We start from the raw sequence: 15,221 nt of genomic DNA, 5'->3' as shown, positions 1-15,221 counted from the left end.
CGGGACATTGTCAAGAGGGGGCTACAGGGTCCCCCTTTGTCCTGCCTGAAAGACACTCAGTCTCCAGGAAAAGCACCCAGCCCCCTCACCCCCCCAAAACCCCTTCCCCACAACTGCTTTGCTGGTCAGGAATTGTGCTCGGAAGGGGGTGGGGTGGGCACAGCTGCCACCCCCCAGCTCACAGCCCTCCACTCCCGCCCCAGGGGCCCAGGCTTCCCTTCCCAGACCCCCCTGAAGACCCCAAGGGGAGGATTTGGCTGCCACCCCTGACCCGACAGCCGCGGCACGGAGGGTGACGGTGGCCAGGGTTTCAGGCCCAAGCGCGTCAGTTGGGTGCGGGGCAGCCCGGGAATACGCGGACCCCTAGGTGGGCGTGCAGAAGGGAACAGTCCCGGGGAGGGCCTGGGCCGCCCCCATGATGACAGCTGTCCCCCACCATCCCTGAGGGTGCCTGGCCCACCGGCCGGATGTGGGCTGTGTCCCGGCTGAGGCCCTGCTTCACTCGGACCCCAAGGGTGTGGGTACCACCTGGCCCACCCAGAGCCTCAGCTCTACCTGCCACTGCTCACCTGGGAAGGGCTGCCCTGGACAGGTGCTCTGGGAAGGCTGAGGTGAGCCTGTGCTCAGACCTGCACGTGCTCCGCACCCAGCTCTCTGCTGCTCCATGTTCCCACCCACCCTGAGAAGCTGTGGTGCGGTGGAGGTGGGGGGACCGAGAGGGAGCCAGCCTCCAGCCACCAGACGAACGTCCCGAGGGAAAGTGAAGAGTGGGGGTCCGCCCTCCCGGGCTCCCCGGGCCCTCAACGTGAGGGGGGGCGCGGTGGCCTCAGTTCCAACGCCGCCTACCGCCCGTGCTGTGGTGCTGGACACAGATCACCCACAAATGTTGGTGGGCCCAGCCCTGCCCTGGGCTGAAGAGCCAGGTCTGCAGTGGGGATGCAGGGAGGGGCCCATGGTGCCTCCGTCTCACCCCAAAACCCAGAGTCAGCCCAGGGTGGTCAGACAAGGTGGCGGTCACCTGCAGCCCCCCGCATCTTCCGAGGACACTGGCCACGTGCTTTAGGCTGTGATCCTGCAAGCCGTAGAGAGACACACAGACCCCCCACCGCCAGCGTGGACTCTGGGTCCCCGGGGGATCCCACGCGGCCTCTCAAGAGAAACCCACCCTCAGAGGCCACCTGGCCTGGCTGGGATCGGCTTTAGGGGCTCAGAGACACCACCTAGACGGGGTGTGCTGGCCCACCCCAGGACGGGGAGTGGGGAGGGCGGGCTCCATGTGAGATGTCTGGGCGCTGGGGACAGGTGCTGTCCTGGGGCCACAGTGGGCAGTGCCGGGCAGCATCTCTGCTCCCAGTGCCCCATGGGTGTCCCTGGGAAGGCAAGGCCTCTTGCAGGCGGCCCTGCTCTGTGCCCAGCAGCCTGTGAGGGGCCACGCCAGGCCTGGGCCTGCGGAGCTGGGGTCCATCTCCCTGGGGGTCCCTGCCCCTGGGTGTCCAGCCGCAGCTGTCTGGGAGCACTAGGCACCAGCAGCTCATGCGAGCCGGTCCCATGTCCGGCCCTAGCCGCCTGGGAAGGTCCTGAGGGAAGGCAGGTCTGGGTGTTGCCAGAACCACGAGAAGTGGCACTGAGGCTGTTCTCAGCAAAGCGATGAGGCCACAGTCTCAGCACCAGTGAGGAGCCGCCCCGGAGGGCTGGCCAACCCCAGGTCTCGCTCTGTTTGCGGTTTGGGGAGTTTTAGAGACACTCCTGCTACTTCCTGAAAGCTCTCAACTGCGCCTGCAGGGAGGGAGCACGAGGCTGGCACCGGGCGGGCCCTGAGTAAGTCCCGGGCCCATGTGCGGGGAGCAGTCGGGGTTGGGGTCTGAAGGCAGAGTGATTCGTTGGCATAAAGGTGGGGGCTTGGTGGAGGGTCTTAACCTGGGCTCCTTCAGCAAGAGGGACCCCGGGGCACCACAAATGCGGAGGGAGGGCGGGGGACTGGGGGGAGGGACGGTCCCTCCGCTGCCCCTTCAGAGCTGCTGAGATTCCCCTCTGCAGAGTCCCCCGCCCCCCCGGCCACAGTGCTGGGCCGGCTGGGAGCCGGGAGCCGGGGGCTTATCCCCCTGGGAAGGTCTCCTTGCCGTCTGAAAGTGTATCTTAAATGACAGGAGGGACCCACTGCATACGCAGGGCATAGGGCGTCGGGGGCCAGCGCTGGGGGCCAGGTCCCTCAGGGCCTCCGCCAGGCACTCAGGGACTTCCCAGGGCTGCGTGCTTGTCGCTGATTCTCGGAGGTGGTGGGGAGCCTGGCGGGGTGGGTATAATGCGCGGCCACCCTGGCCTCCAGGGCCTGGTGGGGCCAGAGGCACGTGGGCGAGAGGAGGGATGGAAGGACAGTGGGTCTCTGCTGGGGTGGGCAGCCAGCCTGGTTCTGAGGCTGGGCAGCTCGCAGGCTTCTTGGGACGGTGTCCAGCGCCAGGCACTGGGGGGGCTCCCGTAGGCGTCTGCTGAGGACGGTGGGCAGGGGCTGGGCGCTGAGGAAGGGGTTCTTCCTGGCGTCTCTGCCTGGACGGTGACAAGGTGATGTTTTAGGGGCTCCTCCAGGCAGAAGGGAGAGGACGGAAATGCCTCCGGCGACGGTGGGACAGGTGCGGGCTCTCCACCCCCCTCGCCGTCAAGGAAATGGAGGCGCGTTTGAGAAGGCACACTCTAAAAACTCTACCTAAGTGGGGGAAATGGAGAGGGACTCCTGCTGTGCTGGTGAGATGGGGGCCCCGGTTCAGCTGCCTGAGAGCAAGGAGCTCAGGGGCTGCTAAGTCAGGAGCTGCCTCCCCAAAGTGTAACCTGCGCAGAGACGGAAATAAAGTCAAAGCTCTGAGTGGGAGCAGGTGGGAGTGAGAGGTTGGAAGTCACCGACAGGCCCAGCCGTGGTGAAAGGTAAAGACTTCCAGCAAACCCACAGCGATGATCAGTAGCTGGGGACCAGGTCCCATGGCGTGCACTGGGGCACCGGGAGGTGAGGGCAGTGGGCGTGCTGGACGCGGGCTCGTGCCCTGTGCTTTTGCATTTGTTTGAAAAGCTCCAGAGTGAAACGTCTGAAAGTGTATCTTAAATGACGGGAGGGACCCACTGCACACGCAGGGCATAGGGCGTCGGGGGCCAGCGCTGGGGGCCAGCATGTCACGTGAGCATCCATCCGGACACAGTGCTTCCTGTGGGGCTTCCGTGGGCCCTTTGGGGACGTGCAGGCACCAGGGTGGTGCCCAGGGCCAGAGGGGGTGGGGGCGGGAGGCAGGGGCCGCTCGAGCCCAGGGCTGGGTGCATAGGGGCTTCGGGCTGACCTGGGCCACCCACCCCATGGCCTGTGGCTGTCATAGGCCCCCTGGAGCACAGAGCGGGGACGGAGGCCCTGAGCCCACCAGGCTGGCATGCTGGGCAGGAAGGGCGGTGAGGCTGCCGGCGTGGAAGCTGCGTCCCTCTTGGCACCTGACCCCGGGAGAGGACAAGGGGGCACCCAGGCCTGTCGGCTCCTGGCCGGCAAGAGCCCCAGCTCCTAGTGGGGAGGGGCCACGGGCACTCTGGGGCTGGCAGGGTGGGGACACCAGGAGGGGACAGTCCACGGCCACCCCGGGAGGTGGCCGGGGCGGAGACCTGAAGCCATGTGTCCACTGGGCAGGGAAAGGCCAGGACGAAGCCCAAGACTGGGCTGAGCTCTTCTGGGCAAAAGGCCAGGGGTGGGCACGGGGGCAGGTGCCCAGGCCTGTGGGCATGAGCAGGGCAGGACCGCACCTGGGGCGTGGGGCGGTTCCAGTGCCTGGCTGCTCCGGCCTGGGCCTTCTGTGCCCCCCGATCCTCTCAATGTGACCCCTGCACCCTGCCAGTGCAGGCAGACTGTGGGCACCTGACAGTCAGGGACGCGGCCCCAGATCTGGAATCAGTGCTCCGCTCTGCAGACTGCATGGGGCTGGGGGGGCGAGCAGGGGCCCCAGGACTGCACAGTGTCAGTTGCACCACTTCCTCTGGCTTTTGCAGAAGTGACTTCTAGAGACAGTGGTCACCTTTCTGCTGCCATCTGCATCAGGGAAGAGCCGGGCAGCGCAGCCCCTGGGGGAAGGGACCACCTCCCAGTTTTCCAGAATCTCAGTTCTGACAAAGGAATCGGGCCCAGGGTGAGGCTTTTGTGTCCCTCCCAGGCTCACGGGGCTCAGGGGCGTCTGGACAGCTCCCAGGTGGGCTGGCACCCCTGCAGCTCATGTGGGCCACCCTCACAGTTGGAGACCCTCCTGGACCCCCCTTCCTCAGGCTCAGCCCTCCCTCACCCCCGAGCTGACCGGGCCACAGACCCACGTGCCACGCTGGCCCCACTGGGTGGCCGCCCTGAGCACCTTGGGCCATCTCCTTAGAGGGCAGTGTTCGCTCTGCTTGCGGGTCTCAGGGCCAGGCATAGACCGCAGGTAGAGCACCCCTGGGTGGCCCCCTGGGGGCTGACTGAGCAAGGGGGGTGCAGGGATGGACGGGGGTGGGGGTGCCCATTGACCCTCTGGCCACGCCCCCCAGTCTGTCAGGACGTCAGTTTTGAAAGGTCAATGCGTTTCTTGATTCTTTGTTGCCTCAGCGCCTTACCTTTGTCTGTATTTCCGAGGTCTTGCTCACAAATTCTAAGTCGATGAACTCTTTGCAGTTTCAGGTAAACACCTTGGCTTCCTGTTATTTCCCGGTGGTTCATCTGTTGTCAGCACAGTCGGCCCTCCCAGTGTTGGGGGGTGGGTCCTGCACCTGCCGACGCCCCACGGGGCTGGGGGCTCCGCCTGACAGAGGCTGTGGGTGGGGTCTGGGCCTGGCTCCAGGCTGGCTGAGGAAGGGTTTAGAGAGCCCGCCTCCCCCAGACCCTCTCTAGCTGACAGGATGGAGCTTACGTTAGGGGCACCTCTGGTTCAGGAAGGAAGCAGAGAGATGGGGGGGCAGAATTCTGCACCATCTGCCAGCACCCCCGAGCCTGTCCACCTCTGTCATGGGCAGTCTCCCAGGGGTCCCGGTCCCTTTCACAGGAGCAATGTCCATGCACTTTGCATCTCAGGTAATTCTTTCACCAGGAAAAATTCCTAGAAAGGATTTTATCTGCTCAAAAGTGAAGCACAGGGCTTCCCTGGTGGCCCCAAAATAAATAAATTTATTTTTTTTAAAAGTGAAGCACATTGAAAAAAATTTTTAATTAATTAATTAATTTTATTTTTTGCTGTGTTGGGTCTTTGTTGCTGCGTGCGGGTTTTCTCTAGTTGTGGCAAGCGGGGGCTACTCTTCCTTGTGGTGCACGGGCTTCTCATTGCAGTGGCTTCTCTTGTTTCAGAGCACGGGCTCTAGGCGTGCGGGCTTCAGTAGTTGTGGCTCGTGGGCTCAGTAGTTGTGACTTGCGGGCTCTAGAGCGCTGGCTCAGTAGTTGTGGCGGACGGACTCAGTTGCTCCACGGCATGTGGGATCTTCCCGGACAAGGTCTCGAACCCGCGTCCCCTGCATTGGCAGCCGGATTCTTTTTTTTTTTTTCGATACGTGGGCCTCTCACTGTTGTGGCCTCTCCCGTTGTGGAGCACAGGCTCCGGACGCGCAGGCTCAGTGGCCATGGCTCACGGGCCCAGCCGCTCCGTGGCATATGGGATCTTCCCAGATCGGGCCACGAACCGCATCCCCTGCATTGGCAGGCGGACTCTCAACCACTGCACCACCAGGGAAGCCCACATTGAAGATTTTTGAGACATGTTACCAAATTGTGCTAGAAAACATCTGTGCCCGTTTATGCTCCCAACACAGTGAAGGATCCCACTTCCTCACTCTCTTGCCAACACTAAGAATTAAAGTTCTTTATTTTTGCCAATCTGATAGGCAAGAAAAAGACCACTGTTTGGTTGTTTACGTTCGCATTTCTTTGACTATATGAGTGAAGTTGAGCGTTTTCCAATCTGTAGGAGGTACTTTTACTTCTTCTGTGAATGATCGGCTTTGACACTTATTTCTGTTGATTTGTGGGAGTCCTTTTTATATTAAGCCTCGGCTGTTGTATCCCACAGGATGAATACAAGACTTGGCACTTAACAAATGCTCACTAACCATTTGTCAAATAACTTAATTTGTGATTTAATCTGATTTCCCTAAAGCAATTTCAACCCACCCTTTCTCCAGGTCACGTGAAACTCGGAGGAAACGTCTCAACAGGATCGTCATATGACATACACCGCAGCCCCATCCTGAGCCCAGAGCTGTCAGACATGACAGGTGAGAGCCCCACCCCATGCCTCCTTTGACTTGGAACATTTAGGAGGGAGCCCGTGAAAATCTTTCTACCAATGTAGTTTGTCTCATAACAGGGAAAATTACTTCAAAAATTAGCATGCAAAAGTAGACTTCTCAAGGGACTTTCCTGGTGGCGCAGTGGCTAAGACTCCGCGCTCCCAATGCAGGGGACCTGGGTTCGATCCCTAGTCAGGGAGCTAGATCCCACATGCTACAACTAAGAGTTCGCATGCCACAACTAAAAGGATCCCGCATGCCGCAACTAAGACCTGACGCAGCCAAATAAATTTTTTAAAAATGTAGACTTCTTGAAATAAAAACTAACTTAGAAACAATAAAGCTGGAGGCTTTCCATCAGGACATCAGGAAGCCCCCACTTCTTAATTCCCTTGAAGTGCTAGAAAAGAACCAAGAACAGGACTGAAGGAGACGTGGAGGCTCTGGGGTCCACCTGGGCCTTGTATCCTGCCCAATTCTTGCGAGAGACCCTGTGCCGAGCCACAGATGCCCCACAGAGCCTCCTTCCCCTCCCGGGGGCTCGTGTGCCCCCAGCCCGGGAGACTCCTTTCCCAAGCAGTCAGAGTCCTCTGAGTGCCCCGCGGTGGGAGGGGCAGGCTCTCACCTGTGTGCTCAGTGCTGGTCACCAGACGGCTTGGGGGAGGGGACTGGGTGTGGGCAGGTGAAGATGGGAGGCCACGTGCCAGCCCTGTGGCCCCAGCAGGTGGCATGTGGCTGCACTAACTACACTGAGTCCAGTCTGCACCCTGGGGGGGTCGGCAGTGTTGTAGGGGTGGCTGGGAGCAGCGAGGGGCCCGCAGGCCTCACCTGGGCCTCCACTTGGGTTTTGGGTTCCCTCACGCTCTGCCCCCCAGAGTGTGGCAAGACAGGGTCGGTGCTGGGATGGAGCCAGGGCAGTGCTGGGGTCCAGGGGGTTGGGCTGGCACCTTGGAGGACTCGCATGGCTGGGAGGGACAAGCCGTCCAAGCAGGGCCAGCCTGTGCAGACAGGTGTCACCTTTCTCCCACCTGAGAACCGCCCCCCGCAGCCCAGTGCTCCCCTACACACCGTCGGCCCCTCCGCTTGGTGCAGCCCGACTCGCGTGTGGAGAACTGCCAGCCGGGCCTGATGACTCCCCGACACCCTTCTGTCTGCACGTGGAATGAAGCCCACGTCCCGGAGTTTAGGGCCTTGAGTGGGGGCCCAGAAAAGGGACCGCCTTGCTCCTATCGGGACAGCCACTGTCAAAACCAAAATACCGGGCTTCCCTGGTGGCGCAGTGGTTGGGAGTCCGCCTGCCGATGCAGGGGACACGGGTTCGTGCCCCGGTCCGGGAGGATCCCACGTGCCGCGGAACGGCTGGGCCCGTGAGCCATGGCCGCTGAGCCTGCGCGTCCGGAGCCTGTGCTCCGCAACGGGAGAGGCCACAACACTGAGAGGCCCGCGTACCGCAAAAAAACAAAACAAAACAAAAAAACCCCCAAAATACCAAGTACTAGTGAGGATGTGGAGAAATGAGAACCCCCGTGTGCTGTTGGTGGGATCGGAAAATGGAGCAGCTGCTGGGGAAAACAGTATGGAGATTCCTCAAAAAGCTAAAATAGAGAATCACCATATGCTCCAGCAATCCACAAAAAAGAAGTGAACTTGGGACTTCCCTGGCAGTCCAGTGGTTAAGAATCTGCCTTCCAATGTAGGCGACTCGGGTTTGATCCCTAGTCAGGGAACTAAGATCCCACATGCCGCAGGGCAACTAATCCCACGCGCCACAACAAAGAGACTGCGTGTGGCAGCTAAGACCCAACGCAGCCAAAAATAAATAAGAAGTGAACACAGGTGTGGAAGAGGTATTTGCACACCCACATTCATGGCAGCACTACTCACAACAGCCAAGACGTGGAAGTAGCCCAAGTGTCCATAGACAGATGAGTGGGAGACCCTAATGTGCTCCATCCACACAGTGGGCTATTACCCTGTCCTAAAAAGGAAGGATGTTCTGACACATGGACCCTGAGAATATGATGCAAAGCGAAAGAGGCCAGTCACAGGAGGACACATTCTTTAGGCTCCACTCACAGGAAGGTCTGGGGGAGGAGTGGGCAGTGGGTGTTTAATGGGGACAGAGTTTCAGTTTTGCAAGATGAAAACTTCTGGAAATGGATATGGTGACGGTTGTACAACAACGTGAATGTACTTAGTGCCGCAGAAGTGGACACTTAAAATGGTTAAGATGGTCACTTTTATCTTATGTATATTTTACCAGAATTTGTAAAATTGTGAAAAACAAGTTAGTGGCACAGAAGGGTGTCGGGAGCGCACTGGGGGGCCGACGGCTCCGTCACCCTGGGGACCTTCACAGTGAGCCTTCAGCTGAAGAACAAGCACTGCTCTCTGCCCGCCTTCACTGTCCTGCCGCTAATTTCTGCATCAGGTCGCCCTGTGGGGGGCGGGGGGTGCTGAAAACCATGCATGGGCACTGGGGCTGAGTCCCTCAGAAGGGCCCTCGAAGCCTGAGGGATCCCGGATGGCTGCCCGCGACCCCACGGCCATGTCAGCGTTGGGATGCACCAAGGTTTCCTTGGCTGTTGGAAGGGGTCTTCCAACAGGGGTCTTCAACCTAAGCAGCTAAAGAGCTTCCAGGCCTCAGGGGTCACTGGGCTGCGGAAGCAAGAGCCGCGTTCTCTGCTGTCACTGAGGCCACCCCAGGCCTGTCCAGCCTGCTGTCCACTCCCCTGGCCGGATCACAGGGCCATCACCGCCAGAGGCTGCTGCAGCAGAGCGGCAGCGCGAAGCCCCACCTGCGTCCGGGCACTGCCTGCGGCTCCCGCTGACCTCAAGGGGCTGCTCCGTCCACAGTGTGCTGTGCACAGGGCCTAAACGGGACAGCATCTCCCGAGGCCAGGGCACAGGCTCTGGGAGGTGCGCGTCCCCCCATGGCCACCCAGATGTTCCTGTCGCATGGCAGGTCCCAGGGGCGGGTCGGGAGGGAGAGGGTCCAGGGAAGCTCTGGGCACAGGTCAGGCAGTGGGTTCTGGGGTCACCGCCACGAGAGGGACCCAGGAGAGGCAGGCTGGGCGGGAGAGGGAGGGCGCCTGGGACACGCTGGCTTCCTTCCCCACGTCGTGTGGGGTCCCTCAGCCCGGGGAGCCCCCAGTGTGAGTCACCGCACTGTCCATGGATCCTTAGACGGGGGCAGGGGGCTCACCCCTACAGCAGGGCGACTCATTCCTTGTCCCCTCGGAAACACCTGGTGGGGAGGCAGGTGAGGGCACCACCTCGCAGGTGCCTGGGGCCTGGAGCACCCGTCCTCACTGGCTTCTTTCCCCCTGTTGAGACGGGTGGTAACTGGTGTCCCAGGCAGGGCTTAAGGGGAGGGCAGGTGGGCATCCAGGTCCCGCCATCCTCCTGGGTCCTCCATGACAAGCAGGCACTGGAGCTTGGAGGAGCCCCCAAGGCCAATCTCTGGTTCTTCCCAGCCCCCCATCCCAGCAGGGACCGCAAAGCCCTGGTGAGCTTCCACTTCCCATGCTGTGGCCCACCAGCCCGGCTCTGCACGGTCCCAGTGCGAACCCTGCAAAGCCCAGGTGACACATCTGAAGAGCGTGAAAGCTTGGCTGAGCTCACGGGGGTGGAGGAAAGTCGGGAGCGGGCAGCGGACCGTGGGCTGTGGGGAGCCCTGGGCTGTGTGATGCCGAGGTTGCTCTGAGCTGGGCTTCATATGATGGGTGACGGTGGCGACTGTCCAGTGTAACTGACGCTTAGAATCAACAGAGGGACGCTGACAGGCCTAAGGTTTCAGGGCTCGTCTCATATTTATGGACTGATTCCTCATCGTTTGTTTCTTGAGGGGACAGCGGGTGAGCCCTGGCTCCCACGTGGGGAGGGCGTGGGCTCGGAATTGGGACACCTGCATAGAGACCCCAAAGTTCAGCCCCGCTATGAGGCCTGGATGGAAACCAGCCCTGGAGTAAATCCAAGGACTCCTGCCCTCCGGCCACCTGAGCCCACAAGCCCTCGGGAGACAGCCCCTCCCACTCAGGAAACGCCCACGGATAACGCCCCATAAGGCATGAGCTCACAACCGCCACAAGACATGCGAGGGAGCCGGCCTGTGGGAGGGTGTGCAGGCACTGTGCCAGGGCGGGGGTCCGGCCTCCAAGACTGCAGGTGCTGGGAGGGTCACGCACAGTGACATCAGTACGTTGAGTGAATGTAAGGAGATCAGAGACGGAAGGAAAAACATGAGCAGAGAACAAGAGACTCGAAAGGGAGCCAGATGGAGTGTCTAGAAATGAAAGACATGATCCCTGAATTTTAACGCAGTGGATGAGTTTTTAAAAAACCCCACCAATTAGACACAGATATAAAGAGCTCACAAACTCAAGTTCAATGTCAGTAGGTTGCCTGGACAGACGGACGGTCCTGCAGGATGGGGGAGGGGGGGAGGGTGCAGAGCGAGGTGAGGATGGGGCGAGAGGTCCAGCACGTGCCTGACCAGAGCCCCAGGAGGCAAACAGAGGGGCATCCAGAGCACTGGGGTGTACAGAGTCTCAGAGTCAGGGGTCCGAGGGCAGAGCAACTAGACAGCAGGCGGCCGCCGTCGCAGCTTCAGAAGCCAGAAGCTGGGCTGCAGCGGGGCCCGAGCTAAATCGGACCCCTGGGGGAACCGTCCTCCAGAATTGGGGTAAAAGTGCATTTCAGATGAACCAAAGCTGGGGCAAGCTCTCGTCCCCAGGGCTTGTGAGGGCTGTCTTCAGGGAAAGGAGGGAATGACCTCGGAAATGCAGCAGGAAAGGGAGCGGGCAGGAGTCTGGCCGACATGTGGGCCCCTGTGAACAGGGATGGACAGTGTGAAGTCACAACAACAACCACGGCAGGAATGGTAATAATAATAACATCTGACCTATGGGGTTAAACAGGCAAAGAACCCACACGACTAACATAACTGGGACCAGAATTGCACATCAGCCAAACGTGGGGCCATTAGAGCAACAGCGTCCCAGGGTTTGTGCCCACGCAGGAGGTGAAGGTTTTGGCTAACTTTAGACACTACTAAATATGCACATTAAAACATCCAGGGTACTCTCGAAAAGATTAAAAATGGCTTAATAATATCCAAACCAATAAAGGGGGAAATAGACTAAAAACTAAACTCCATAAATCCAAAAGATGTATTGTTTGCTAGGGCTGCTGTAACAAAGGACCGCAGACCAGGTGATTTATTTTTTTACTTTATTTTTTGGCTGTATTGGGTCTTTGTTACTGTGTGTGGGCTTTCTCTAGTTGTGGTGAGCTGAGCGGGGGCTACTCTTTGTTGCGGTGCGCAGGCTTCTCATTGGGGTGGCTTCTCTTGTTGCGGAGCACGGGCTCTAGACACACGGGCTTCAGTAGTTGCATCACGCGGGCTCAGTAGTTGTGGCTCGCGGGCTCTAGAGCGCAGACTCAGTAGTTGTGGCGCACGGGCTTAGTTGCTCAGTGGCATGTGGGATCTTCCCGGACCAGGGCTCGAACCCGTGTCCCCTGCATTGGCAGGCGGATTCTTAATCACTGTGCCACCAGGGAAGCCCAGACCAGATGATTTAAATCACAGACATTTCTTCTGTTGTAGCCCTGGAGGCTGGAAGTCTGAGATGGAGGTGTGGGCGGGCTGCATTCTTCCGGGGCCTCTCTCCTCGGCTTGGGATTGCCGTCTTCTCCCCGTCCTCACATCGGCTTTCGTTCACGCGTGTCCCTGGGTTTAAATGTCCCCTTTTTATAAGAACACAGTCATACTGGATTAGGACCCACCCTAAAGACCTCATTTTGACTTGATCACCTCTGTAAAGACCCCATCTCCAAATCCAATCACGTTTTGAGGTCCTGGGGGTTGGGACTCCACATATCTTTTTTTTGGGTGTGGGGGGGGCACAATTCAACTCATAACAGAAGGCGAATAGAGAAATAAACTCACTTCAAGCCCACAAACAACACTTTGGAAAATGACTCGGTTAGTGACAAGGACGAGGTATTGCCGCCCTTGTATCTTCGAGGCCATCGGCTGGGGGATGGGTGATTTAGGATGACTTTAGGGAACCATCTGGAAAACTTGAACCCTGGCGCGTCCAGTCCGCAGCTGACAAGAGCCTTCTTGCCCCTTCTTGCACCATCACATCTGATTCAGGTGGTTCCCAGCGACACCCGCCCTCACGCTGTCTCTGCCCCACAGGAAACGCCACGCCGGTGGCCAGCCCTCTGCCAGGGGCCCTGTCGACCGGCGTACCTCACCAGAACTGCACGGTGCCCTTCAACGACAGCAGGGTGTTCCTGGTGACCGTGTACAGCACCGTGTGCGCGCTGGGCCTGCCAGCCAACTGCCTGACGGCCTGGCTGACGCTGCTGCAGGCGCGCCAGGGCCACGTGCTGGCCGTCTACCTCTTCTGCCTGGCGCTGTGCGAGCTGCTCTACATCGGCACCCTGCCGCTCTGGGTCGTCTACATCCAGAACGGGCACCGCTGGCCCCTGGGCCCGCGGGCCTGCAAGGTGACCGCCTACGTCTTTTTCTGCAACCTCTACGTCAGCATCCTCTTCCTGTGCTGCATCTCCTGCGACCGCTTCCTGGCAGTGGTGTACGCGCTGGAGACGCGAGGCCGCCGCCACCAGAAGACCGCCATCCTCATCTCCGTGTCTGTCTTCATTCTCGTGGGGCTCATCCACTACCCGGTGTTTCAGATGGAGGAGAAGGAAACCTGCTTTGAGAAGCTGCCGATGGACCGCGAGATCGCCGGGTACTACTACACGCGCTTCGCCGTGGGCTTCGCTGTCCCTCTGTCCGTCATCGCCTTCACCAACGAGCGCATCTTCAGGAGCATCAAGCTGAGCGCCGGCCTGAGCGCCACCCAGAAGGCCAAGGTGAAGCGCCTGGCCATCGCGGTCGTGGCCATCTTCCTGTTCTGCTTTGCTCCCTACCACCTGGTGCTCCTGGTCAAAGCCATAGCCTTTTCTTACTACAAAGGAGACAGGGGCCCTGTGTGCGCCTTCGAAATCAACCTGTACACGGTCTCCGTGGTGTTCCTGAGCCTGGCCACGGTGAACAGCGTGGCCGACCCCATCATATATGTGCTGGCCACAGAAGTTTCACGCCAAGAAGTGTCCAGAATCCACAAGGGGTGGAAAAAGTGGTCCACGAAGGCAGACGTCGCCAAGCTCACATATTCAAAGGACTCACAGGAGGCACAGTCGCCCACATAGCTCACAGACAGCCACGCCTTCCCCAAGCCTGTCCGCCCACCGGGGCCACTGCCGGGCACACGGCCTCGCCACGCACCCTGGAGGGCCTGACTGAGGGGCCCGCTGAACCCAGCATGGGAGTCCAGGGCCAACCGCTCGGCTTCCCACAGAGCCTGCCCGCCGGTGTCCATAGCACTGGCTGTGGAGCCCCCTCTGGATGACACGCCACAGATTTCTCGTTCCTGGAGCTCCTGCGCCTTGGGGGCCCCAGCCCCCCAGGCTTTTCCACTGGGAGCAGAAGCCCCACAAGGGAGGTGGCAGCGCCCCGAGGGTGAGGGCGGGTCTGCCAGCTGCAGGGAGAGCCCGTGGCAGGCAGGAGGGCTTGTTCTGGCTGGCGCTCTCGGCTATTAGCGCGCCGCAGGGTCGCAGGCAGAGGCCGCGTGGCCACGTGGTGCTGCCGGCAGCTGGCACAGGCCCTGCGTGCGGTAGGTGCCTGTCAGCCTCCGCGTGATGGCTTTATTTCCCGTGCTTTTCTGCAAGCGTTGCTTGGAGGACTGGGAGAGGACATGGTGGGGCCTTTGTTCTTCCGCCCCAGATGTCAGCGCAAACCGTGCCCCTTCCTGCGGCGGCTGCTCGCGGGGCCTGGGCTGGGGCCTCTCTGTACGGCAGACCTGAGGGGAGCCGGGGGGGCGGGGTGCACCCACACGGCCTCCGGAGGGAGCCCCACGTGCTCGTGGCCGGAATGCCCATCAGCCGGGAGGGCCGGGGGGCACCCCAGGCAGGGTGACACTCCGCCAACGGGCTCCGAGGACAGCGGTGAGTCCTCCGCACCGAGGCTTCCCAGCTCCGCTGTCGGGGAGAAGCCGCCGAGGGCCAGGCCAGGTCACAGCGCAAACTCCGTTCCCCCATCCGTGACAGGGGCCAGTGACATCTACCTCAGCGGGTCGGCATTGGGGGCTGACCACGCCCACCGCTTATGTTCGCATTTCCCTAAGGCAGCAGCGATCGATGTTCTTCATTGTGAGAGACCCTGAGAGGATATGTGATTTAGAAAATACGTTTAGAAATAAAAACGCAAGAATACACGTCGGTGCCAACTTCCTAACCTGGGGTAACGTCATTTTACCTTCTCAGGCAAACGTTTCCCTCTAGGGATCTCTTGGAGGGCCAAGCCCGGGGGGAGGGGCGTGCGCCTGGGCTCTCCAGGTGATGGGCCGGCTTCTAGGAACAGTCTGGAGTATTCAGGCCCGCGATCACAGGACGTTTGGACAACATCTGACGTATGACTTCCCGGGGCTGCTGTAACGAATTACTGCAAACGGGGGGGCATAAAGCAAACAGGATTCTCTCAGCCTTCTGGGGGCTGGAGGTCGGAGATCAAGGCGTGGGCAGGGCTCCTTCTGGCGGCTCTCAGGAGAGCGGGTTCCATGCCTCACTCTCGGCCTCTGGGGCTGCCGCGCCCCCCGCCCCGGGTTCACCCCCCTCTCTGTCTCTCTTCTGTCTCTTTGGACTTAGGGCTCCCCTGGATAATCCAGGGTGAGCTCAGTGCTGCGTCCTTAGCCAAAGCCTATTTCCAAATAAGGCCCCGCCCCCAGATTCCGGGGAGTAGGAGGAGACGGATCCTTCCGGGGGCCACCAGTCCATTCACTACGAATGGCAGGAAGGAGCAGAACCCTGCTCTGTGGCTCCCAGGGGAGGAGTGGCCCCCAGACTCATCGCCCACCCCTCGTCGCTCCGCACCTGTCACCATCCAC

General features: G+C 60.2%; 1 protein-coding gene across 1 annotated transcript; it reads left to right on the top strand.

The window, feature by feature from the left end:
• The first annotated feature begins 1,807 nt into the window (after window positions 1–1,807).
• Window positions 1,808–13,582, top strand: GPR132 (G protein-coupled receptor 132). Its single transcript, XM_081230377.1, has 3 exons — window positions 1,808–1,818; window positions 6,154–6,246; window positions 12,467–13,582. Exons 2-3 carry the CDS (start codon window positions 6,240–6,242, stop codon window positions 13,486–13,488), a joined length of 1,029 nt encoding a protein of 342 aa, XP_081086503.1. The 5' UTR covers window positions 1,808–1,818; window positions 6,154–6,239; the 3' UTR covers window positions 13,489–13,582.
• Window positions 13,583–15,221: the final 1,639 nt, after the last annotated feature.

This window comes from Mesoplodon bidens (genome assembly GCF_964165515.1).
Source record: "Mesoplodon bidens genome assembly, chromosome: 3".
Lineage (NCBI taxonomy): Eukaryota > Metazoa > Chordata > Mammalia > Artiodactyla > Ziphiidae > Mesoplodon > Mesoplodon bidens.
The sequence above is the reverse complement of the archived record's forward strand: the minus strand, read 5'-3'. Positions and strand labels throughout refer to the sequence as shown.